General features: G+C 40.9%; 1 protein-coding gene across 2 annotated transcripts in view; it reads right to left on the reverse strand.

Moving 5' to 3' along the window:
* Nucleotides 1–27,406, reverse strand: part of LOC122541949 (serine-rich coiled-coil domain-containing protein 2) — a 642,154-nt gene that overhangs the window by 118,543 nt on the left and 496,205 nt on the right. For both annotated transcript variants that reach the window (XM_087982459.1, XM_087982460.1), the window contains one exon: nucleotides 19,912–19,998. In XM_087982459.1, the coding sequence (XP_087838585.1) occupies nucleotides 19,912–19,998 (87 nt within the window). The remainder of the gene's footprint in view (nucleotides 1–19,911; nucleotides 19,999–27,406) is intronic.

Genomic DNA, 27,406 nt, shown 5'->3' on the forward strand with positions numbered 1-27,406 from the left:
CATCAATATGAAATATGTGCCAAGAAACATACTAAAGAGTAGGAATAGGCCATTCAGCCCTTTGAGACTGCCCCACCATTCAATCTGATCAAGGCTGATCATTCTGCAGTGGAGAAATCCCACAATGAATTCCAAAGAATCTTCTTTAATCAAACAATGGTGAGGAACTGAAACTCTGTCACAGAGTGAACTATGGAGATGCATTTAAGGGGAAAACAGACATATTTATGAGAGAGAAGGGAACAGATGATTACAATGATAAGTTTCCTTTTATTTGTCTTCATGTAAACCCGAGTGTTACACCGAATCATTTGCCTCTGGATTACGTATCCAGCAGCTTTTACTGAAAACACACATCCTGACTTTGTGACAGGTTCAGAGCAATCTGAGCTGTGGTGTCTCCACCGAAAGCAATCGCTAAGGTGAATGTTGGCCATCTTGGTGAACAATTAGAGGGTAACTAAGCAATTGTTCCCAGGGAAAGAGATGAAGAAACAAAATTATCAAGTTGTCAGCTTCAATCAGTGGCTAGCACTTTCACCTGCATAAGGTGCTTGGTTCAAGTCCTTTGCTAGGAACTTGAGTTTATATTTTGTGTTAGCACTCCTTATCGTGTTGTAGATGAGATATTGAATCAAAGCCTGACTCAGCTTTGCAGCTAGATGTAAAACAATCTCATTGCACAATTCCAACTCGGAAAGAACAAATAGTAACTTTAAAAGTCCTCATTAGTGGCCAATTGTTCCAACATGTGCAGCTGATCTCGTCAGTCAATAATTGGCAGCTGGGTTTGGACATCTGGGAATGAGACGTATGCCAATCCCAGAGTTACTGTGGAATTCTTCCATTAACCATGATTCCAGAATATGCTCGGTCTGCTCTCCTCAGTGACAATGTCACGTCTTCCTGATTATACAATGGTGAAGAATTGCATTCCAACATTATGTTGATGGTGTGAAAGAAATTTTACAAACAAAACTGAGCTGGTTAAAACCTCTGCTGCTTGAACCAGTTGGCAGTTGAGCTTCTAGAATGTTCTTTGAATATATTACCAAGCTTGAAAGATTGGTTTGCAAGGCTGACTAAGCTCATTAGCTTTTCTTCCAACAGTTTCTAGCAATGGCCAACTTTTGAAAATTATTTGGCACTGAGTAGCAACACATCCAGTGATAGCTGGAATTAGAAAGCATTATAACATCTTCCAGTAATTAAAATGTGATCTGGCACTCAATTCCAGCATTAACAGTAGGGAGTTGGCTTTGAAGGTGCAATCTGGTTTAATAAAGTTGTTTTGAAAAGTGCTTTGGCTGCCAGGAATGCATTGTAGATATACTGGAGATGTTGCCAGTCTCATCAGACACCAAAGGATGTCAAGAGTCTCTGAAGGATGTCAAGAGTCTTAGAATTAGAAGCAGAGATCATCAAAGTAAAATAAAGCATTTTTGCCATCAGAAACACATGGGTCTCCACTTGAGGCAACACATGTGCAAAAATAAATCGAAGTTGACCATCAGACCACCTGTATGGCAGCTGCAAGTTTATGTGGAGGTTTACCTTGCTCACTGACGTATCTCTATAGGCATCAGTCAACTCTAGTATAAAATTATACAATCCATTTATGCTATACTTATCAAAGTGCAAATTACATTACAAGTAAGCCAGCATTTAAGCATTATTTAATTAATTTATTTAAAAATTAAAGTTGCATATCAAGTGGCCTTTGGGGAATTTATTTTTCAAAAATGTTGAAAGTGACAATCAAACTAAGCTTTTAATAAAAATCTGGAATTAGGAATGTAATGATAACTACAAAACCATTGTATTTATCTGGGTCACTAATGTCCTTTAGGAAGGAAACTGCCATCCTTACTGCTCTGGCCTATATGTGACTCCAGACCCACAGCAATGTAGTTGGCTCTTAGAGATGGGCAATAAATGCCAGCCTGGCCAGCGATACACACATCCTGTGAATGAATAGTTTTTTTTAAAAAGCTGACAGATGTTGGGACTGCACTAGTTCAGATTAACAAAACTTTTTTCTGTGTGTTAAGTCAATTATGTGATCTGCAAGGTAGCTAGAATAAAGGTTTAGAGGATTTAAGAGCACAAGAAGAGCAACTCAGAGGGAATTCCCAAACACTGATCATTTCATACAGCCCTGGTATTTCATTCTCAGAGTCTCGTGTCTCTGATAGTCACCTCCCTCTCCCACTTACACAGGACAGTAAAATCTCCATGAAGACATTTTGAGCTACTTACTCTGACTAAATGTGTGGAGGGGAAGGAAAGAGTAGGTGTCTGAAAACTTCAGGTGTATTGTGACAAAGAGCACTGGAGCAGAGTTTAGTACATCATTGAAATGCAAAGAAAAATCAATCTCAAAGATGATAATCAGAAAACTCCAGAAATCTGAAGGTGATGCTATTTCATGCTGTGACTAAATGCCTGGAAACAGATCCATTGTGTGCACATTATTTGCATAAATCTAACACGTCCCTTTATGTTCATGTTTTGCAAGGGGCATTCTGAAGGCAGCTCAGGTGATTCAATATCTCAGTAGGAATCAATTGGTGCCTAAACATTCCGGGCAAAACACGCTGCTACTCAAAACCGTGAAATGCCAAAATTATTCGACTATTTTGCATCTGGTCTCTGGTGGATTATGTAGAGCAGCAGAAAATTGCCTCATCTTTCTGAGCCCTGCTTCTTCACAGAGTAGTTAATCTTATGACCGATAAAAGAATCTTATCTTTTGTATTTCAACAGAACTTGGTGTCAAATACATTGCAAGGGGTAAGGCTGTATCATGCTTGCCCTGTCTAAATGTTGAAACCTGAATTTACTTATTTAAAACTCATTCCCAGTCTACACTATATAAATAAATCCAAAGACATTTTGGCATTTTATATTATCCACTAAAAGAAATTCATCCATCCACTAATATTTCAAAAGCTTTGTCAGTGATTTAGAATAATTTCCTTTCAATGTTGCTAACATAAACCCTGCTCATTAAAATTAAAAACAGTGGTGTGTTTATCATCAATATGCTTTTAATACATATTTTCTAATATATTGAATGAAAGGCTATCAACATGTTTTCAAAGAGGGAATGGCCAATCATGTTCAAAGCCAAAGCTTAATTTTGGGATGTGTTTGAGTTAAGATCAAGTTCATTTACTGGAGCAGTCGACTGATGAAGCAAATTATGAATACTTTTCGATTTCCATGTATTTAAGTGGTGTATATATGCGAAGGATTTGCTTCATCTGGTGAAATTATAAGAGAAGAGCTCTTTAGACCAGGCAAATGCAATTAACCACAGCTGAATTAGAAATAATAATTGGTACTTCACTGTTTCGCTGCAGCTGGCAATTCAAATGCCAGGCTCAAGGACACTAGCTGCTGTCCCCTTATTGTAGCATTGGAGCTGAAAGCCACAAGACAATATTGCTAAAATATTTTAATTCCTTTTCCTTATCAATGCTGTGTGTGAATGACACAAAATTAAGTGACCCACAGATTCTCCTGATAGATCAGAAACAGCCAAACTAGAATCAGTTAAATCCACCTCTTGATTAACCTTCAACTACTTGTTTCTCTTTGTAGATGTTTTTATTGCGATGGTGAGCAGGAATAATAATAGAGAAGCTATTGTAGGCTCATGGAGGGAATATTACAGGGATGTTTTGATATAGATGCAAATATAAAAAGGGAAAAAAAAATCTTATATCTATACCAGGTTTTATTAAATCCCCAGAACATCATGAAATATTTCAGGCCCATAAATTCGAGTTGTGTGGGCCAACAACAGTAAAACTGTACACAGCAACATTCCACGAACAGTGAATATGTCAATTTGATTTTGATGGCTGTGAAAGGATTTTTTAGCTATTAAGCTAATTAAAGGGATGGCATGAGAAGATGGGATCAAGTTAAGTCTCAACTGCATTGAATGCCACAGCTAGTTCAAAGGGCTGAATGAACTATCCCTCGTCATTATGTGGAGTGGTGACAACTATGCTATGAGACTCTTGACATCCATTTAGATAGGCAAATCACACCTTGCTTTAAATCTGAGAGGGCAGTTAGCATTACCAATTGACTTGGATGAGGTCAGCAGAGTGCTCATGTCACAGATGAAGGAAATTGAGTAGAAATTGTGAATGTTGAAGGCTCAAAGCTACAGGGCAGGGGTCCAACATATCTAAATCCCCTCAGATGTCAGAACATGCAACTAGAAAGGTGTTCAGTGGTTAATGTTTACAAACAGGAGTCTGAGCGGTGCAAGAAATGTTGAGCATTACTTCCTACTGCTTTCTTTAACTTGTGTGCACTTTAAAAATTAAAACCTTTGAACACCAGAAGAAAACCAACTCCACGACTTGACATAAAAGTTGCTCAATAAAGGGTGGAATGTGAAATTGTATCATGTGTGTGCTGTAATACAAAGTTTATTAATAGCCTTCAATATAAAAGTAGCAGCCAATCTTTCTTTTGAGGGAAATGTGTCCTAGACTAAGCTTATGGAGTTGGCAGTGAAAAATTCTGGATATGATAATGATACAGGAATTACTACTCTGTAATAGACAGCTCAGTCTAGCAGATCAGTGCTAGAATTTATCCCCAACACAAGTATTCTAATTCCATCTTTGATTAGATTAGATTCCCTACAGTGTGAAAACAGGCCCTTCGGCCCAACAAGTCCACTCTGACCCTCCGAAGAGCAACCCACCCAGACCCATTCCCCCCTGACTAATGCACCTAACAATACAGGCAACTTAGCATGGCCAATTCACCTAACCTGCACATTTTTCGACTGTGGGAGGTAACCGGAGCACCCGGAGGAAACCCACGCAGACACAGGGAGAATGTGCAAACTCCACACAGACAGTTGCCCGAGGCGGGAATTGAACCCAGGTCCCTGCTAACCACTGAGCCAATATTTTCCTTTTCTCAAAATCTAATAATACCCAGCTCAGTGTTTAATGGTGACACAGTGGCTGCTTGACTGTCTCCAAGTTTGCATGTACGTGTTTTTCCTGTTCTTGTTCTAAATCTCTTACAATTTATTTTGTATCTATTTTGCTTCATTGTAAACAAAGACAATCAGAGTTGTACCTGTACTGCCTCAGGATCTTTGACCGAAGTACAGTGAAGAACTTTTGAACAATGCACCTGCCGTAATACAGGAATGTAATAGTCAAATGTCCCAGAAACAGCAAAGAAATAAATGATCTGGTTATATTGGCGTTGGTTGAGGGATGAACGTTGGCCCTGAACTGCTTTCAAAATATTCAGAGAACTCTTCTGCTTCATTTATGAATAGTGCTGTTAAATCTTTATTATCTGCAAATATTGCTTCGCATTACAGAACTTCAAAATTGACAAAAGCAGAGAAAAAGTTGAAGCTTTTTGTTTTACACTCACCTGAATTAGGATACAAGGAATAGATTTGAAAACAAAAGCAACACCATTTTATACAGCATGAGAAAAGGGTGTTGATTGGTTAGGTCATCATTAGCATGGAGTTGTAGCAAGAACAGTTAACTGTTAATCTTAATTCAAAGATCAGGCAGATAGATTCTGATGGTCAGCGTGTTGCCAGAAGGATACAGCTGAGATTGACTGTCTGCATGACTTTTGTTATTAATAAAAAAGCTGCCATGAATGTACAAGTTCCTGCTTATAGGTTTTCTTGCTTGCTTGGAAGCATCAAAGAATATGTTTCTTATTCAATGTAATTCTGCTATTGAAACTTGTTTATTAAGTAATATGGACTGAGCTTGTAGATACAATAGAAACCAATTTAAGGTCATCACTGAGCCTCACAGTCTAATGCATTTGCTACATAGAGTCATGTTACTGAATTTGCTCAGACATATTCTGACACACTTATGGGGCAGGTGGGACTTGAACATAGCCCTTTTAGACCAGAAATAATGACACAATAGTGTGCCATAAGACTTTTGGAAGCTATTCCAAGAAATGTGCAGGTCAGGTGAATTGGCCATGCTAAATTGCCCATAGTGTTGGGTGCATTAGTCAGGGGGAAGTATAGGGAAATGAGTCGGGGGTGGGTTACTCTTTGGAGGGTCGTTGTGGACTTTTTGGTCTGAAGGGTCTGTTTCCACACTGTAGGGAAACTAATCTAATCTAATCTAATCTAAGTGCAGAAATACTCAGGACTCTGTTTTATGTAGGTAAAAGAATTTGTACTTACATTACATCTAGCAATAAAAAGAATTATGAAGACAGCCAATCTCTGCTGTATCACACATCATCCTGATCAATCAAAACCTAGCTGACAAGTCTGTAGATTGAGATTGACAGTTAACTTTACTTGCTCTATCTCTATGCCAATGACGGCCCAATTAATACCCAATTCTTCTGCTGTGTAAAATGGTATCCCTTTTTTACAAAATCTGTTTCTTGTGTCCTACTTCTGATGAGTGCAACATGAAAAGCTTCAACTCTTATCTCCTTTTAGCAATATCCTTCTTTTCTATCCACCTGAGAGGGCAGATTGTGCTTCCAATTTAACATATCTTCGGACAGCACCTCAGAGTTAGCAGTCCTTTAGCACTGCACAGAAGTGTCAGCCTGGATTGTGCACTCAGCTGTGTGGGGTGGAACTCTAATCCAAAACCTATGATTCACTGAGGCAAAGCAGACATCTCAGTGAAACAGGTAGTTTCTGAACTTTTCAGATTTTTTGATTTATCGCTATGAGATGATTGCTAACCATTCGAGACGTCTGTTTATAAATTAATAATTTACACATTAATTGATACTTGTTAATGCAGTACTTGAGTATTTTTGAAGAAAAGTGATTTGGAGATGCCGGTGTTGGACTGGGGTGTACAAAGTTAAAAAATCACACAACACCAGATTATAGTCCAACAGGTTTGCTATAAACTCTGTGTTAGGATTGAGACCTCCACTATCACCTGATGAAGGAACGTCGCTCCGAAAGCTAGTGTGCTTCCAATTAAACCTGTTGGACTATAACCTGGAGTTGTGTGATTTTTAACTTTGAACAAAAGTGACATACTATCGAAGGCTTTCATGTTGCAGTCTTCAGGACAAAATCACAAGAATATCTAATCTCAAAGTGAACAATTTATTATGCATGAAAGGATAGTAATTGGTTTGCAAATGCACTCAAATTGGTTGAGACATTGCCATGACAAATGCACGAAGGTACAGTTAATTGCCAAGATTCTATCTAATTTCAAATCAGACCAGTCAATACCAATTTGCCAAGGTACTGTCATGGAGACTGCTGTTCCCAAAGACATTCCCTGTTCCCATCCTCCATGGTAATACCTCTACCAATCACTGTCACTTCCCTCTTCTTGCACAGCATAAATTGTTGTTCTCTCTGAGTTGTGATGCTCTTGAGATTCTGTCCTGGCAACATTTTTTAAAATAGATTTTACATATTTGAATTGAAAATATTGAGTCACTACTTGAACATATTTTGAGAAAATTAGTCAAGATACTGTCTCTTGACTTAATGAATCCTGTTAAGTTCACAGAACACAAAATGAGACCTAAAACAGGGGCAATCATTGCAATAGCTTTTTCTTCCTCTAGCGGTTTAAAATAATCCCTCTTAGATATAAAGATCACATTATTCATGAATATTGGAACTGAATGGAATTTTTCTCCACTGTTTTATTAATCCAGGACTTACAAAGATCCTTTACAATTCTCTTCAACTTATCAAGCTTAATTTACCATGGTTTGACTTTTCCTTGTTTCATATTACGAGCATTAAATAATTGCTGCAGAATCATGTCTCAATAAAGATTACATCTTCCCCAAAGGCAATTCTAACGTAATGACAGCAGCTGAAAGTTCTAAATATTGACAGATTTTCATATTTAATTTATTTGAAAGTCTGTGTAATGCATGCTATCTTAGTCGCCAAATGATAACATTCAATAAAAAACCCTTATTCCTATATCAACTGGTGCAACTTTCTTAAATGGGTTCAGATGCAAGACCCTGAACATGTTCAAAGGCAGGTTTAAGATGCAGATGGAGTTTGGACAAAATTAAAAATGTGATTGAGTGCAAAGTAGGGTAAATATCTGAGCAAAGACCTTCTATCCCAATTACAATAATGTCAACTCCAGCACTGGCATCCGTTTGTTATTCAAAAACATTTGCCAGAAATGGTGCAATCTATGGCCTGAGTTGTCTTTTCCATTAGCTGCTTTGCCTGAATTGGGCAGAACTGAATTATAAAATGATTTAGATTTTGGATTTAAATATAGTTCAAGCATCTGTAAGGTCAGTAAATTTGTCAGAAAATTACCAAGTGATACTGCAGCAATTCCATCCCTCAGTAACAACATCTCCTTATATCCAGAGGTTCAGCTTTCAGTTGCAATCAGTATGTAGCAATTCACAGCATTTAACAACAATGCTTATTTTAAAAAAATTCTTGGAATATGGTATGGATCAGTATTTATTGCTCATCCTTAATTGTCCACAGAACAGTTGAGAGTCAGCCATAATGTTGTGAGTCTGTAGTCGCATGTAGACCACAGCAGGTAAAGAAGGCTTTGATGGGAGATTAGTGAACTGACATGGACTTTTACAACAATCGACATGGTCACCATTAGGCTAGCTTTTAATTCCAGATTTTCTCCACCCTCATGGAATTATGGACCAGGCCAGACCCCCTCAAGATATTTTAAGAAGATAGCTGCGACCCTACCTTTCTCTTATTTTAAAGGCAGATGTGAAGTGGATATTCCAGGTGTGCTGCAGCTGGTCAAACCACTCAGCTTCAAGCAAAATAGTGTTTAAATAAACACTACAGTTTAAACACAAACTAAAGAAAACAGAATTAAAATCATTGAGCTATCAGAAAACTGAACTGACCATTCATAGAAACTTGACTAAGGAGCTATTCCAAGTCCCATTAACACCCCATAAACACAAAAGGTAAATTCAAATACAGGCTCTTACAGGCAGGAGAGATTTCAGAATGAAAGGTCAGTCAAGAATCATCTGCTGAAGGTTGGAACCTTTCTCTGGACTGCAACAGCTTCTCACTGTAACAACTAATCCAAACTAGGAAAAAACTGAAACTAGGAGAACTGACCCCTCCCCTGCTATTGTTAAACTCGGGTCTTTCAAGACAGTTTGGCACCTCTGCCTTTATGACCTCTCTTAAAAAAAACCCAAGGGCAAAATAACCTTGTTAAAGTGACAGCATCCTCACAATAGTGATATTCAAATCCAGGTCATGTGAACATTGACCCGAGTCTCAGGATTCGTAGCCCAGTGACATTACTGCCTCTCCCGCTACGAATTAATGTTGAACTGGAAGGCCACTGATTTCAAGTCAGGCAATTATAACCCTGAGAGTACTAGATCCCAAAATGAAACTGGTGTCTGCTCCAGGGGGTAGCACAAACTGACAAGTCTTACTTCAAGAGAGTACATTGACCAGCACAAAGACCAGAAAAGGCCGCAGTTCCAATGAATGTGTTGCCATAAATGTTCACTCCATCAGGGTGTAATTCTCCCAAAAGTCAAAGTGAGCCATCAGGATATAAATTCCTATGGAGAAAGTGAGGACTGCAGATGTTGGGGATCAGAGCTTAAAAATGTGTTACTGGAAAAACGCAGCAGGTCAGGCAGCATCAAAGGAGAAGGAAAATCGACGTTTTGGGTATAAGCCCTTCTTCAGGAATGAGGAATAAATCAGGAATAAATTCCTATGGTCCTGGGATGTGAATGTGAATGATTCTCTAATAGCATCATCATTCCTGCTGCACCAGACACTCTCAAAAGATCCACCTCCGATTAATACTAACGTCCAGTACAGCAGAAGCAAATTACATTACTGCACTAAGAAATGCACAGGAACAGTAAGAGAGAACTCCACTTCCATAACTCTAGCCATTACATTCTGAAAGTTACTGATTGCGTGCGCAAAAGTCTTTCCATGTTTAATATGGCAAAGTGTGTGTTACCGAACCAGATGTGTAAATGTTCAATTTCAAGTCCAATGGTTCTGAAAATTGAACATACACCTTCATCAGGCTAAAATAAATTTGTGTACCTAAATTTTAAAATGTTTCACCTAGTATGATGGATGTTGCAGAAACAAAAGGGAAATGAACTTTCCCAGAGATAGTTTATATTTACAGTAAAGGGAGAGAAAGTCATGTAATACTTTAATGTTAAAGAAACCTGAGCGAGTTCGTGCCTCTAGACTTCCCCCTGCTGGTCCACGGCCTCCTTGGATTGTGTCTAAAAACCGAATGTGAGAAAAACTGACATTTCTCCATGTACTCAACCATCTGCTCCTCAGTTACGACTGACAGGAGACTATAGCTTACTCATCCATTTTCTGATAATTTATCGATTTCTCATTCCTCATATGGAAGCAGCACAATATTCAGCACTTGAACTCTCCTCCAGGTAAAAGCCTCTTCTGAGACACAGGCCTGAATTATCTCCTTCTGCGCTGATCTCATTTGTATTTATGCTGCTTGTGCACAGCTACAGCGAAGTTACCATTCTGCTGCAGGCTCCACTTTGAGATGTAAAACAGATCCTGACTGTTTCAGCTTTAGCAGGGAACCAGTTTTTAAATGGGCCTTGCGAATTGTCACTGGATTAATTAATTCAGAGTTAGTCATGAAACATGCAGTTAGTTAGGATATCTTTAAATGTGTGGCTTGGCAATGATCCAGCATCCTTTCACTCTGAACCAGATTTGCTCTTTGGATATCAATGGCAATGGAAATGCACAAGTAGGATAAGAATTGAAAAGGAGCCAATACTTTGCATTAACTTGCAATGGACACCTTGAGAGTGAAGATTGTGGAAGAAACCAATGGTGAACAGGTCATAGAGATGTACAGCATGGAAACAGACCCTTCAGTCCAACCTGTCCATGCTGACCAGATATTCCAACCCAATCTAGTCCCACCTGCCAGCACCCGGCCCATATCCCTCCAAACATTTCCTATTCATATACCCATCCAAATGCCTCTTAAATGTTGTAATTGTACCAGCCTCCACCACTTCCTCTGGCAGCTTGTTCCATACACGTACCACCCTCTGTGTGATAAAGTGCCCCTTAGGTCTCTTTTATATCTTTCCTCTCTCACCCTAAACCTATGCCCTCTAGTTCTGGACTCCCCGACCCCAGGGAAAAGACTTTGTCTATTTATCCTATCCATGCCCGTCATGAATTTATAAAACTCTATAAGGTCACCCCTCAGCCTCCAACGCTCCAGGGAAAACAGCTCCAGCCTGTTCAGCCTCTCCCTATAGCTCAAATCCTCCAACCCTGGCAACATTCTTGTAAATCTTTTCTGACCCCTTTCAAGTTTCACAACATCGTTCCGACAGGAAGGAGACCAGAACTGCACGCGATATTCCAACAGTGGCAACAAGACGCCATTCCGCCACTCTCCTGAAACTGCAGTCCAATATAGACAGAAGACTAAAGCACCTGGAGTGAACACACCATTCACTGTGCTTTGGAGTTCTGTGCTCTGGCATTTCACAATTATTACTATCAACAGAATATGGGAATTGCTTTTCAATGTGAGAGAAGGTCAGCTTAGTCCAGTCATGGCTCTATGATAATCTCTGTTTACTTGAGATTTTTAGCATTTGTTTGCTGTTTTGTCACATGGATACAAGGTAGTGACCCACAAGATCCAACCAAAGAGCAAATCTGGTTCAGAGTGAAAGGATGCTTGCCAAGCCACACATTTAAAGAACTGGTTCTCGTGTTTACAAGTTACTACTAGAGATGCTCATTTTTTAGTTCAATTGTTTTCATGATGTTGATATTGATGAACATTTGCAGTTACTTCGAATTCCAAATTTAAAGAAAATATTCATTTTTATTCACAATATAGTGCATTGTGATGCAAACAGATATTTTAAAATACAAAAGAACTGACTTACTAACTCCTTTCCCAACATTCCATCAATGTAATCCGTCCAGACCCAGGAAAGGAAAAATAGTTCCAAAAAATGAAAATGTTGGAAATACTTGACCGGCTAGAGAGAGAGCAGTTAAAGTTTCTACAGCTGACCAATCAGTTCATCTCCTCTTTTCTAATGGTTGGTGACTTGCTGGCAATGTTCATTATTTTCCATCTTTGTTTCAGACTTTTAGCACTGGTGGTGTTTCTTTTCTTTATATTCAAGTGATCATTCTCCACATTTCCAGGATCTAATTGACAATTCTCTATCGCAGAGATTTAGACATAGTGTCTTATTGTCTTCTTAAAGTGGAGGAGTTTGAGTTTCAGATATTCTAAAATATGGTTAATGCTGATGTTTCATATTCTGACAGTACGCTAGGTGTACTTTCAAAATATGGTTATTGTTATTCCGATGGTTTTTTTGGGCCTGCCAGAGACTAACTGTTCATCAGTGAAACCACAGCATCAAGTGATCATGTTTTAGATCCAAATGTGAGGTTGTTTTGTAGCACAGTGTGGAGCTTCCCTGTCTCTAAGCCACCAGCACTGGGTTCAGGTTCCACTCGAGGACGTGATGTCGAAGGAAGATGCCTTCACATTGATACACACCCTGCTCAGTAACAATCTGCAAATCCTTCCTCCACGTACGAGAGGCAAGCGGTAGAATTCAGAGAGTTTCTAGGTCAGGATGGAAAATATTTAGAGTGCATACCATCACTATCATGATATGTACATAAGACTGCAAGGCTCCATAAACAATTAAAGTTCCTTGCAGAGCTGTTTGGCTCAGTTAGACAAGTTGCTGGCCAGCAGGGATTAAACTGGGGTCAACAATGAGGTGTGTGATCACCATTCCCAATGCAGCGGATTCTGGAGGTGCCTACATGCCCTACCCTTGGACCTGCCCTCAGTAAAAATACCAAAAAGCAGCTTATGTGTTCAATAAATGTTTTACTTGTAAGTTACAAAGAAATTAATAGTTACTAAACTGTGATATTTGGCACACAAAATGTGATTTCAGTCACTTCATGTTCAGTAACAGTTACCATGATGTAGAGGAGCCAGTGTTGGACTGGGGTGGACAAAGTTAAAAATCACACAGCACCAGGTTATAGAACAACAGGTTTATTTGGAACTATAACCTGGTGTTGTATGACTTTTAATAGTTACCATAAAGTTAGTGTTTGTTATGACTTTATAACTGCACTAAATTAAATAATGCTTCAGTGTACAGTAACAGAAGGGAAATCATAGAAGATTATTAGTTCCAAGGTAATAGGAATGTGGAAGGGAGAGAGCAGGAAAATGAGAAGCAAATGGTATAAATGAGTGCAAGACAATCAGATGAATTTCTAGAGAGCAAAGGGAGTGTGAAATATAGTGAGCAAGTGGGATCAATCGATCAGAAAGGTCTACTATTCCTTCAAGGCAATTATTTATTAGTTTCAATACACTGCCTCACTGCTTAGTCTCAACACTGAAAATCAGTTTAATGGTTACTCATGCACTCTTAACAAAATAGCTCACAGGAGAGGGAGCCGGCCAAATTAGTCTTTTTACAGCCACTATTTTTCTGATACTATCTTTTAATTGAATGCACAACAATGAAATATTACACTTTGGAAGAGAAGAAATACTAGCTAAATCAGAGTCCTTGTTCCTGGCAACAGGGGATCCTGCATTATTTATTCCAATCTGACTTTGTAGTGCCTGCAGGTGGAGGAAAGTCGGTCTCAATCTGATCCTTGTGATAGGTTCTGAAATGTACCTCGGCCAGCCAAGAAAATGTCCAGCAAAATATAACTAATACAAACAAGGTGTCAACATGTGTGGCACAGTGGTTTGCACTGCTGCCTCACAACACCAGGGACCTGGGTTCGATTCCAGCCTCGGGCAACTGTCTGTGTGGAGTTTGCACATTCTCCCTGTGTCTGCGTAGGTTTCCTCCGGGTGCTCCGGTTTCCTCCCACAATCCAAAGATGTGCAGGTCAGGTGAATTGGCCATGCTAAATTGCCCATTGTATCAGGATGTGTAGGTTAGAGGCATTAGTCAGGGGGGAAGTGTAGAGCAATAGGGTAGGGGTGCAGGTCTGGGTGGGATACTCTTTGGAGGGCTGTTGTGGACTTGTTGGGCCAACTGGCCTGATTCAATTCTGTAGGGATTCGATGATTTGATGAGCCCCCACAAATTACTTCTAAAATGTTTCTACAAATTTCTGGATGAGCTTCCTGCCTGGCATAGAAATGCTTCCTGCTAGCAGACAAATCTTGCTTCATGTATATTTGTATGAGGGGAAAATAAATTATGCTTTTACATGCAAAACTCAAACTATTGTGGATTTTTCTGAATAGGCAGCTGAGGGATGAAGCCAGTACACATCTACTTGCAAGTCACCTGCTGGGTAAGTCAGAAACACAATAGCCTTTTAAACTTTAAATTTAGAAAAGACACAGAAAGATACAATTCATCATTGACAAATCAAAAATACAGCCCCAAGTTAAGTACATTCTGTGCTGCAGAATGGTATTCAGTGAAGAAAAGAGCTTAAAATAGTTCTCACCAAATCAATGCATCTCTCAGTCATTCCCCAATCCATTTTCCCAACAGCAGGAGGTAAATATAATCTTTGGTAAAGTCGCACTACATAACTATTGACTCAAGATGAGGCCTGAGTTTGAATCTCTTTGAACATAAAAGTGACAAAACATTCTTCCCGTAAAGTAATGGTGGTGGCACTCTGACTGTGTATTTCCAAGTGGACTGGATCTAATGTCAAAACAATCAATAAAACCCTGAACAAAAGGATGGATTGATCGCATCTAGGCATTTCATCGAAGTGCCAATTATCCCTAAATACAACAGTAATCTTATCCTATACAGCTCATCCATTAGTAACAAGCCTGTGGCATCTATACATGTTTGATTCTTTTCATCTCTGACATCCATGAATGAAAGGAGGCTGTCCATCAGTCTTTGTGCCAGGTGTCACTCCAGACAGTGGAATTAAAAGTCCTCTGACACTGCACCACCCAGTTTGATGTCAGTTGGAGAATAGTTTCATCCATCTTTCAAAAGAAAAGCTTCACTTCGATTCTGAGTGAGCTATCTTCTAACCCTTTTCCTGCAGATCAATTCATCTTCTGCTTTAATCTACCTGGGTTGCATTCCTGCTGAAGTAGCATAGAATAACTTGTGTTTTAATGCACAGTACTACATTACAGCTTTTTCTCTGATGGTCTGAAAAATAGCTAGTATCGTGCTGTCTCAATCATCATTTAGCTGTTCCTGGAGGTGGGACAGGGATAAAACAATTCTGATGAACTCTGAACAGCTCTGATAGAGTCACCTAGACATGAAACATTCGGGTGCTCTCTCTCCATGGATGCTACCTGACCCACTGTGATTTCCAGCATGTTTTTGCTTTCAGTATAGATTCCAGCGTCTGCAGTAATTTCCTCCCACTAAAACAACTTGCTTATCTTGGAGAAGGGGTAGTGAAAATCCAACTCTGATCCTACATTGTCGCTACGTTTTCTCAGAATCAGAAACTGACATAGTTACAATGGCAAGATTAGTGTGGTGCTGGAAAAGCACAGCAGGTCAGGCAGCATCCGAGAAGCAGGAAAATCGACGTCTCCAGCAAGAGCCCCTCAGATATCTTAATAGACCCAGTTTTGGCATGTCAGGCTGAGGTATTTAGATTTTTAATCAGTAAGAGAATCAAACATTAGAGGGAAAAAGGCAGAAAAGTGAAGTTAAGGGTTGTCAGATCAGTCATGACTCAATGAACTGAATAGCCTAATTCTGCTCCTATATGCATTGTCTTGTATTTAACTCATAAACAGCAATTTGAATCCTTGCACTATTAGTCATACACTAGGTGATACTCTCCATGCTGTCACATCACATAGGATACATCTCTAAAGACCCGGGAAAGTTTGGGGGATGGGGGTTACTGTGGACTGTGGTCAACTCCACTCAGTTCTAATGTTGCTTACGGTGTTGCAGCATGAACATGACCCTCGGCATCTCCCTTAGGTCACTGAAGCATCAAAGCGTGGTTTAACCAAGATTAAATTCTACCCCTCTAAAAATAAAGCCTAATTTTTAAAAATAAAGCATTGCTAATGTGTGGCATGACTTTTGGTGTATTTTAGAAATATCCATTTATAAGCCCTGACTCTCATGAAGCTGCTGCCTTTGTCATAGACATGACTGGTGTCAACGTTTCAGTTACTTTCATCAATATTTTAAAAGGAAATTGTAGAAAACTAGTTCAGTCCAGTGACCAGAATAAGAGGTTAATTTGATATTTGCAAGCTTCGAATTTTTTTAGACACTTCCTACATCTGAGTTCTTGAGTCAAATCCTTGGATAAATGATATTTCATACCAGGTTGTTTCAAAGATTTTTTTCATGCTTAATAATTGGATCTTTTCATGCTATATTTCTTAAATTTCTGCTCATTCCTTGAGAATATTTTCAATTAAAATTTCATCAAGGTTGACCTCACAGACTCAACAATGAAAGATAAGTTTGAAACTATAGCACTGACAATAATTTAGTAAATCTTTATGTCTCTATTCGAACAATGGAGAGATTTCTCAGGCAAAGATCAGCAGATGGTAAAAATATGTGGGATCTTCTGATCAGGTTAGTATGTTTCCTTCAACAATGGGTTATCCAAACACACGATCCAGATTTCCAGTGGGTTGTCAGAGATCTAAGGCACTTCAGTAAACTGGTATGTTCTTGCCATATTCCACAGAAGATTATACCAATATGGCAGCACTGCCATCTCAGTGTGTTCAGGACACCTGAGCCTATATGCTCTGGGCCAGCAGCATCCTTCCCTCACTCACTCCTCTTTCAGCTTTTCTTTCATCTTCTGACACTTTGGGGAAACCAGAGCGGTGTTAGAGGGTCATCAGCAGTGGTGGCTTCAGTAGGCCTGGAACCTGGGCTCGGGGGAATCTGCTGGATTGTTGACTGTGGCAGAGCTTGGTGCTCAGAGTGGGACCGTGGCAGGCCCACAGCAAGACCTTGATGGGTCACAGAGATTTTGTCCCAGTGTGGGCTGGAGGTGAGGTCCTGGCGTGGGCTGGAGGGGAGGTCCCGGCGTGGGCTAGAGGATAGGTCCCGGAGGGGAGGTCCCGGCATGGGCTGGAGGGGAGGTCCCGGCGTGGGCTGAAGGTGAGGTCCCGGCGTGGGCTGGAAGGGAGGGCCCGGTGTAGGCTGGAGGGGATGTCCTGGTGTGGGCTGGAGGGGAGGGCCTGGAGTCGGGGGGAGAGCCTGGAGTCGGCTGGAGGGCAGGGCCTGGCGTAGGCTGGAGGGGAGGGCCTGGAGTGGGCTGGAGGGCAGGGCCTGGCGTAGGCTGGAGGGGAGGGCCCGGCGTAGGCTGGAGGGGAGGGCCCGGCGTGGGCTGGAGGGGAGGGCCCGGATTGGGCTGGAGGGGAGGGCCCGGCGTGGGCTGGAGGGGAGGGCCCGGCGTAGGCTGGTGGGGAGGGCCCGGCAAGGGCTGGAGGGGAGGGCCCGGCATAGGCTGGAGGGGAGGGCCCGGCGAGGGCTGGAGGGGAGGGCCCGGCATAGGCTGGAGGGGAGGGCCCGGAGTGGGCTGGAGGGGGTGTCCCGGTGTGGGCTGGAGGGGGTGTCCCGGTGTGGGCTGGAGGGGAGGGCCCGGTGTGGGCTGGAGGGGAGGGCCTGGTGTGGGCTGGAGGGGAGGGCCTGGTGTGGGCTGGTGGGGAGGGCCCGGCGAGGGCTGGAGGGGAGGGCCCGGAGTGGGCTGGAGGGGGTGTCCCGGTGTGGGCTGGAGGTGTGGCTCCAGATCAGTCTGCTGAAGGACTGTCATGCTTAACCTTTTATATTGTTATTTTTATAATTTATTCTGAATATCCTGTACCTAGGTACCTTTGTACCTAAGTTGGCACAGTAAACTTTGGAAATGTTTTGCTTCACTCATGAGTACATGAAACACCAAACCTAAGTGGAATGTGGAGGAGGTACTTACATTCAACTAACCCGACCCGAAAGTAATGAGAGAAAAACATAGAATGTCTATAAGGTTACATTGGACTGTTTAAAAAGGAGCAATTTAACAGAATCACCATCACAAGGGAAGCGGTACTAAAACAAACTCATGGAACTGTAAGCTGACAAATCTCTGGGTCCAGATAGACTTCATCCTAGAATTTTAAATGAGGTGACTAATGAGGTAATGGATGTGTTGATATTAATTTTCCAAGATTTCCTAAATTCAGAAAAAGTTCTATTAGACTGGAAAGTAGTAAATATAACCCCCTTATACAAGAAGAGAGGGAGGTAGAAAACAGGTTGACATCCAGCATGAGCAAGTTGTGAGACTGTCTCATGAAAGAGATTAAAGCCATGCACTCAGAAAAACTGAAGGTTAGCAGCAAGAATCAGCATGGTGTTGTAATAGGGAAATCATGTTTAACCAAATTATTGGAGTTTCTTGAAGGAGTAACACATACCGTAGATCAAAGGAAGCCTATCGATGTACTACATCTCTGTACTTGGATTTCCAGAAGACATTTGTTATGGTGCTACATCAATAGTTATTGTGGAAAATAAAAGCTCAGCGTGTGGCAAGTAACATATTAGTTTGGATAGAAACTTAGCTGGCTGAAAGAGAAACAGCCCATGGTCTTGGAGGGGATATACATTCGGGGGTGTGAGGATTGGTTAACAAACAAGAGTCAGAGTTGGGATTGAAGGGGGTGGGGGAGGTGGAGCATTTTCACAAAGCAATATGCCACCAGGATCAATGTTGGGCCACAATTATTTACAAAATATATTGATAACTTGGATGGCCGCAGGAAATGTTACAGACACAAAAATAAGTGGGAAGGCAAGTGGTGAGGATGATGCAAAGAGTCTACACATGGACACAGTTTGGATGATTAGGCAAAAACTTGGCAGGTGGTATATAATGTGGGAAAATGTGAAGTCATGCACTTTGGCAGGAAAAATAGAGCAGCTGAAAATTGTTTAAATGGAGAAAGACTGCAAAAAGATAAAGCAAATGGGATTTGGGAGCCCTCAAGTATACATCACAAAAAGCTAATGTACAAATTCAGCAGGTAATAAGGAAGGTACATGGAGTGTTGGTCTTTAACTGAAAGGGAACAGAGTATTACAATAGGGAAGCAGTTTTAAAACTCTACAAGGCATTAGTCAGACCATAGCTGGAATACTATGAATAATTTTGTTCCCTAATCTAAGGAAAATCAGCTGGCAGATTTCTTTTATTCACTCATGTGATGTGGGAATCACTGGCTGGCCAGCATTCATTGCCCATCCCTAGTTGTCCCTTGAGAAGGTGATGGTGAATGCTTTCTTGAACCACTGCAGTTCATATGCCCTTAGGGAGGAAGTTCCAGGATTTTGACCCAGTGACAACGAAGGAACCGAGATATATTTCCAAGTCAGCATGGTGAGTGGTTTGGAGAGGAACTTGCAGGTGATGCATTAGCTGCCCTTGTCCTTCTTACTGAAAGGGACCGTGGGTTTACTAGGTTAATCCCAGGTTCAGGAGGACTGTTTTATGAGGAAAGGTTGAGCAGATCAGGTCTGTATTCATTGGAATTTAAAAGACTGAGAGGCAACATAATTGAAATACACAAGATTCCACAGAGTTAAAAGGAGATAGCAACTTTCAGTTGTGTCAAAGTCAATCTCAAATGATCATTCATTTGGGTCACTTAAAAGGGCTGTCACCTGACCCATCAAACCCCAAAATGAGCATTGCATAGCATCATAGCAACAGGGCTTGAGTGAACGTAGTCTCTTTTCTTTAATAACAGAGATCAAGAGACCCAGCCTGCCTTCCTTTACCAGAACTTGAGCTGATACTGTTGGATGTTTGTATCAAACATGTGAGAATTGACATTGCCTTCAGTTGGAGGTCAGACTCACCAGCTGTTGTTGCAGTTGTTCGATCATCTGATCCTTTCTCTTCATTTCTTCCTGTAGCCCTTGGATCTTGCCAAGTAGCTCATCAGCCTGGTCATGAAGACAAAAAAAACAGGCCATTAGAGTAGAGAGATTAAACAAAAGTACAGATTTACTTAGAGAGTTGACAGGAATTCAGGGTAGCAGGAAGTCTACCAAAATAAGAAAAGATAGTTGGAATGCTTTGATTTCCAGTCGATTGTTGGGGTGCTGAGCTCAACGATGATACAAAGAAAGACGGCAACAGATGTCCAATGCTTCCAATGAACTTGTCTCCCTTAATCTAACATCCTAACCAAGATGATGCTTGGATGGTGTTGTCTTGTCTTTCCTAGGCAGAGTAGAGATCTATACTGATCAGATGAGCCCTACATCAGAAATAAACCCATTGTACACAGCCTTGTAGCAGAAAAATATCCATCAGGCTTGGCCTCCCTTCTGGTGAAAAAATATTGAGGGATGTCCCAATGAAGGGTTTTAGCATTACATAGACATTTAATGGGGTATAAATGGAATTTATGTTTCCATTTTTGAGGAATCCAGAAGAAACAGTCACCAACATAAAATGATCATTAATAAATCCAAATTATATTCCTCAGAGAATGGTTAGAATGTGAAGCTCCATACCAGGTAGAGTAGTTGATGTGGATAGCACTAAATGTATTTAAGGAGAAGCTGGGAAATACAAAAAAACAGGAAATACAGATGAAATCAGGTGTGATCAGGTCATAAACACTAGTATGGACCAATTGAGGCAAATGGTCTGCTTCTGTATTGTAAATACTCTGTAACAGGAGTCCATTTAAGATATATATATATATACCCATCATACCAATGAACCATCAACTTGCAATAAATATGTCACCAAAAGACCGGATTTAAATCTATTGTAATATAAACTCTAAGGAACTGGTAAGTGTGAAGTATGAAGATTAGTCAATGGAGGAAGGCACTGAGAGAGAGAGAATAGAAAGAAAGGAAGAAAGGAAAGAAAGAAAGGAAAGAAAGAAAGGGAGGAAAGAAAGAAAGGGAGGAAAGAAAGGAAGGGAGGAAAGAAAGGAAGGGAGGAAAGGGAGGAAAGAAAGGAAGGGAGGAAAGAAAGGAAGGGAGGAAAGGGAGGAAAGAAAGGAAGGGAGGAAAGAAAGAAAGGGAGGAAAGAAAGGAAGGGAGGAAAGAAAGAAAGGGAGGAAAGAAAGAAAGGGAGGAAAGGAAAGGAAGGGAGAGAGGAAAGGAAGGAAGGGAGGAAAGGAAGGACGGGAGGAAAGGAAGGAAGGGAGGAAAGGAAGGAAGGGAGGAAAGGAAAGAAAGGGAGGAAAGAAAGAAAGGGAGGAAAGGAAAGGAAGGAAAGGGAGGAAAGGAAGGAAAGGGAGGAAGGGAGGAAAGGGAGGAAAGGGAGGAAAGGAAGGGAGGAAAGGGAGGAAAGGAAGGAAGGAAGGGAGGAAAGGAAGGAAGGGAGGAAAGGAAGGAAGGGAAGGGAGGAAAGGAAGGGAGGAAAGGAAGGGAGGAAAGGAAGGAAGAGAGAGAGAGAGAGAGAGAGAAGAGAGAGAGAAGAGAGAGAGAGAAGAGAGAGAGAGAAGAGAGAGAGAGAAGAGAGAGAGAGAAGAGAGAGAGAGAAGAGAGAGAGAGGAGAGAGAGAGAAGAGAGAGAAAGAGAAGAGAGAGAAAGAGAGAAAGAAAGAGAGAAAGAAAGAGAGAAAGAAAGAGAGAGAGAAAGAAAGAGAGAAAGAAAGAGAGAAAGAAAGAGAGAAAGAGAGAAAGAAAGAGAGAAAGAAAGAGAGAAAGAAAGAGAGAAAGAAAGAGAGAAAGAGAGAAAGAAAGAAAGAAAGAGAAAGAAATCTCGATTAAATGGAAATCAATGGGAAACTAAAGCAAACAAATTAACCCAAATAGTCACCACCATTAGAAAGATACCTGACTGAAATCAAATAATACGAAAATAAAATATCTTGTCAACCTCATAAATTAATGTTAGTCATCAACTGCATAAAACATAGTGTAAATTTCAGTTATTTACTTCCTAAGTTCCCACATTTACTCATTTTAGCTGTTATCTTCCTTTGCTGGGTGTCTAGTCCCTGTCCAGGAAATTTACATTTTCAAAACCTGTCATCTTTTGTACTGTATTTTTAACACAGCTTATTTTATCTGTGGAAAGGATCAATTCTTTATTTGATCTATATTATCTGCTTCTCTAGTGAACAGGCTAGCACCTCTGGATTTGATTTCTTTGGTGTAGTTGGAGAAATCATAGCTCGTTCATAGCTCACTGCAGTGTAATTTTATGCTGCAGAGATTCAGATATATGTTGTGTGTTAAATATGGCTGCCATTTCCTGGCCTTGCACACAACATGAATACTCCAACTCTGAATGAGCTGTGCCAACAGATTCCAGCACACTTCTGGTCTCCCACATAAAGTGAGGTCATTCAAAATTCAGCTGCCTAAGTCTCAATGGCAGGTCCCAATCCCCTACAACCCCTTGTGCTCACAGGCTGATGTTGGTTTCTGGTTGAACAACACTTTTATTTTAAAATTCTCAGCCTTGTCTTCAAATCCTATCATAGCTTAGCCCTTTGGATTCGCATAATCTCCTCCAACCTAATGACTCCCTGGAGTATCTGTGCTTCTCTAGTAGTCGCCTCTTGTTGTACCTCGGTTCAGTTGCTTCACCATTGGTGGTTGTACCTTCAGTTATCTCAGCACAAGCTCTGCAATTCCCTTCCGACACCTCTCAGCCTCACAGTCGCCCTTTATGACAATTCTTGAATCAAGTTCTTTGATATATTAACCATCTGATCTAATATTATGTTAAATATCTCAGTGTTATACTTAGTTTATAATATTTCTGTGGCACCTTGGAACATGACATTAAAAGTGTTTTACAAATATAAATTGAGTTATTTGTAAAAGTGTTGTTTGCAAACAGAAACATAGGTTCATGATTAACAGAGAGTAGTCTTCCTCACATTATATATTTTACTGTGCTCAAGCTGTGGGCACATGGTCTTGCAAGCTTGAGGCACAGAGAAAGAACAACTCCTCTACCTCCTACCCCACTCCACTAAAGCTGATGACTAATTCTTTCTGGAACCAATTGCATAGGTGTCGTTGATAGAAGGATCCATAAATGTTCAGGATGCCTCACAGTGGTGGCCAAAGCTGTTTAATGGCCAGATCTGCAGTTGACCAACATACAAAACCATGACTGACTACTTCATTGTAATTTACAGAACATAATTGTCTGGCTAGTTATTAATAACCACTGAAAAAGGTAATTATGCCAAAATGATCAAAACTGAGAGTCTACCATGACCAGAGGCAAAGTCTATAAATTATAACTAATGTAACTAAGCTATGATTTGGAGGAGCCGGTGTTGGGACTGGGGTGGACAAAATTAAAACTCTCACACACCAGGTTGTAGTCCAACAGGTTTATTTGGAGGCACTAGTTTTCGAAGCGCTGCTTCTTCATCAGGCGGTGGCTCAACGACCTGATGAAGGAGCAGCACTCTGAAAGCTAATGCCTCCAAATAAACCTGTTGGACTACAACTTGGTGTTGTGTGATTTGTAACTAAGCTAAACAATCTTAAACTGGTCTCCTCAACACCTCTTGACCTCTAATAAACACAGCAAGGTACCTTTGCAATTGCCAGTATAAATAAACATTTCAATGCAGGACTGCAACATTAAATTAAGGAAAGCTCCTCACAATCAAATAATTTTAGAAGAAAAACAGAACAACTTTAAGCTCCTATTCATTGGGTTGCAGAAATAAAACTGCCAGTCTTCCTGACGATGTAGTTTCTCATTCATGTTTAATTTCCTCCTGGAGGCCCAATGTCACTTGTATTCTTTTAATAAAGTACTGTTCTATGCTACGTATCATTTAGACAGTACTTTTTGTTTCCGGAAGCAATGGGACTGCATTGTGATGATAAAACAGCAAGCTGCCCCAGGCAGTGCATAAGATAGCCATGTTAAGCAAATTCTCAGGAGTCGAAAAAAAAAGTTAGAAAGAAACTTTTTAAAAATAAACCTTGAAAATACTTGACAAGTTTTGGATTTTGAATGCTTTTAGATCACTGGAAAAGAATGCATGGGCTTTTGTTTACTGTTCATATGGGATGTGGTATTTGTTATCCTGAATTGTTGTTGAACTGATTTGTTTTCCAGCCATTTCAGAGTCAGACATGGTGCTGAGGGTCTGGAGTCACACACAAGCCAAACGAGGTAAGGGATGCCAGATTTGGAAATATTACACTTAGTTCCCTCTCCCAAATCATTAATGTGTATCGTTAATGGCTGGGGTCTCAGCACTGATCTCTGCGGCACCCCACTAATCACTGCCTGCCATTCAGAAAAAGACTGTTCATGGTCTCCTCTCTGCTAACCAATTTTATATCAATCTCAGTACATTACTGCCAATCTCATGCGCTTTAATGTGTGATGGCCTTGTGGTATCATCATTAAATTATTAATCGAGAGACTTCAAGTAGCGCTCTGAGGACATGGGCTTGAATCCTGCCATGACAGATGGTGGAATTTAAATTCAATGAAACTCTGGAATTTAGAATCTAATGATGACCATGAAGCTTTGTCAATTGCTGGAGAAAACCATCTGGTTCATTTATTTTCTTTAGGGAAGGGAACTGCAGTCTTTACCTGGTCGGGTCTATATATAATTTCACCCGCATCAATGTAATCAAGTCTTAATTGCCCTTTGTGCATTTAGGGATGGACAATAAATACTGTCACCAGTCAATGCATTGGTTTTAATTTTCCAAAACTCCCTAGGTTTGGGCAAGGTCTCATTTGCAGATACTTATTCAGAAAGCAAAGGAGACAGACAGCAGGAAAGTACAGGCCAGTTAGTTGAACATTTGACATAGGGAAAATGCAAGAAGCTATGATTAAAGAAGTAATAGCAGGGCACTTTAATCAGCTAAACATAATCAGGAAAAGTGAACGTCATGTTTAACCAATCTATTACAGTTCTTTCAGAAAGTGCATGTGTTGTAGCCAGAGGAGATCAGGTGGATGTACTGTACTTTGATTTTCAGAGACATCTGATAAAGTGCCACAACAAATGCTACTGTAGAAAATGAAATCTTGTGGTTTTGGGGTGGCAGATTGACATGAGTGGAAGGTTGGCTGGTTAATAGGAAGCAGAGAGTAAGTGTAAATGGGTCTTTTTCAGGTTGGCAGAAAGAAATGAATGGCGTGCCACAGAGATCTGGAACCTCAATTGCTCACAATTTATTTAAATGACTTGGATGAAGGGACAGAAGTGTTGGCTGCCAAATGTGCTGATGGCACAGATAGGTAGGAAGCAAGTTGTAAAGGGGACATAATGAGGTTATATAAAGTTATGGATAGGTTAAGCGAGTGTGCAAGTGAAGCATAATATGGGAAAACATGAAGCTGTGCATTTTAGCAAATATGATTTGGAATTCTTATGCACAAAGTGCCACAACTCAGTCCTCATTTGATCCACTATCATTGGGTTAAAAAACAGGATACTGGAGTTTAAATGGATGAAAAAAGATCACCCACATGAAATGGTTCAGACAGAATTGTTGTTAGAGAGAAAAATGATGTTCTAAAAAGATAGTTTGGGCTGGAATAAAATCGAGATACCGGAGTTGAAATGTGAATATTGTTCTCTCTTTACCCATTCTCCAGTTATCCTATCAGCAGTTTCACTAACTAAAATATTACCTAATTTAATTGAGCATTTTGGAATAATTAACACCAATTCTCTTTAGCATTTTTTGATTAGATTAGATTAGATTACTTACAGTGTGGAAACAGGCCCTTCGGCCCAACAAGTCCACACCGACCCTGTGAAGGGCAACCCACACAGACCCATTCCCCTACATTTACCCCTTCACCTTAACACTATGGGCAATTTAGCACGGCCAATTCACCTAACCTGCACAACTTTGGACTGTGGGAGGAAACTGGAGCACCCAGAGGAAACCCACGCAGACACAGGGAGAATGTGCAAACTCTACACAGACAGTTGCCCGTGGTCACGGTTTTGGAATGTGCTGTTGAGGATCTCTGGTGAATTTCTGGAGCACATCTTGTAGGTAGTATATATTGCTGCTACTGAGCATCAGTGGTGGAGGGACAGAATGCTTGTGAATGTGGTGCCAATCAAATGGATTGCTTTATCCTGGATGGTATCAAGCTTCTTAAATGTTGTTGGACCTACACCCATCGAAGTGGGGAGTATTCCATCATACTCCTGAAATGTGGCTTGTAGGTGATGGACAGGCTTTGAGGAGTCAGGTGGTCAGTTGCTTGCTGCAGTATTACTATCCTCTGACCTGCTCCTGTAGCCACAGTATTTATATGGCTTGTCCAGTTGAGTTTCTGGTCAATGGTAAGGCCAAGGATGTTGACAGCAGGGGATTCGGTGATGGTAACACCACTGAATGTCAAGGAGCGATGATTAGATTGCCTCTTATTGGAGATGGTCATTGCCTGGCATTTGCTTGGAGCAAATATTACTTACCACTTGTCAGCACAAGCCTGGATATTGTCCAGATCTTGTTACATTTGAACATGGACTGCTTCAGTATCTCAGGAGTTGTGAATGGTGCTGAATGTTGTGCAATCATCAGCAAACACCCCCCGCTTCTGACCTTATGGTGGAGTGAAGGTCGCTGATGAAGCAGCGGAAGATGGTTGGGCCTAGGACACTACCCTGAGGGACTCCTGCAGAGACGTCCTGGAACTGAGATGACTGACCTCCAACAATCATGACCATCTTCCCTATGTGCCAGATAAGACTCCAACCAGTGGAGAGTTTGCTCCCTGTGATCCATTCCTTCTAGTTTTGCTCAGGCTCCTTGATGCCACACTTGGTTGAATGCAGCCTTGATGCGAAGGGCTGTCACTCTCCCCACACTTTTGAAGTTCTCTCTTTTGTCCATGTTTGGACCAAGGCTGTAATGAGGTCAGGAGGTGAGTGCCCCTGGCAGAACGAAAACTGGGCATCACTAAGCAGGTGTTGCTTCATAGCACTGTTGATGACAACTTCCATCACTTTACTGATGATGGAGAATAGACCAATGGGGCAGTAGTTGGCCTGGTTGGATTTGTTCTACTTTTTATGTGCAGGACACACCTCGACAATTTTCCACAGTGTCGGGCAGATGACAATGTTGGCTAGGGGAGTGGCAAACTCTGGAGCACAAGCCTTCAGAACAGTTGCTGGAATGTTGTCAGGAGCCATTATCCAGTATGTCCAACTGTTTCTTGATATCATATGGAGTGAATCGAATTGGCTAAAGACTGGTATCTGTGATATTGGGGACCTTTAGTCGAGGCTAAGATCAATCATCCATTCGACACTCCTGGTTGAAGATTTCTGCAAACCCTTCAGCCTTAACTCTTACACTAATATGTAGGGCTCTTCTATCATTGTGGATGGGGATATTTGTGGAGTCTC

Source organism: Chiloscyllium plagiosum, unplaced genomic scaffold (genome assembly GCF_037043375.1).
Source record: "Chiloscyllium plagiosum isolate Xiang-an unplaced genomic scaffold, Cpla_swu_hap1 HiC_scaffold_43, whole genome shotgun sequence".
Classification (NCBI taxonomy): domain Eukaryota; kingdom Metazoa; phylum Chordata; class Chondrichthyes; order Orectolobiformes; family Hemiscylliidae; genus Chiloscyllium; species Chiloscyllium plagiosum.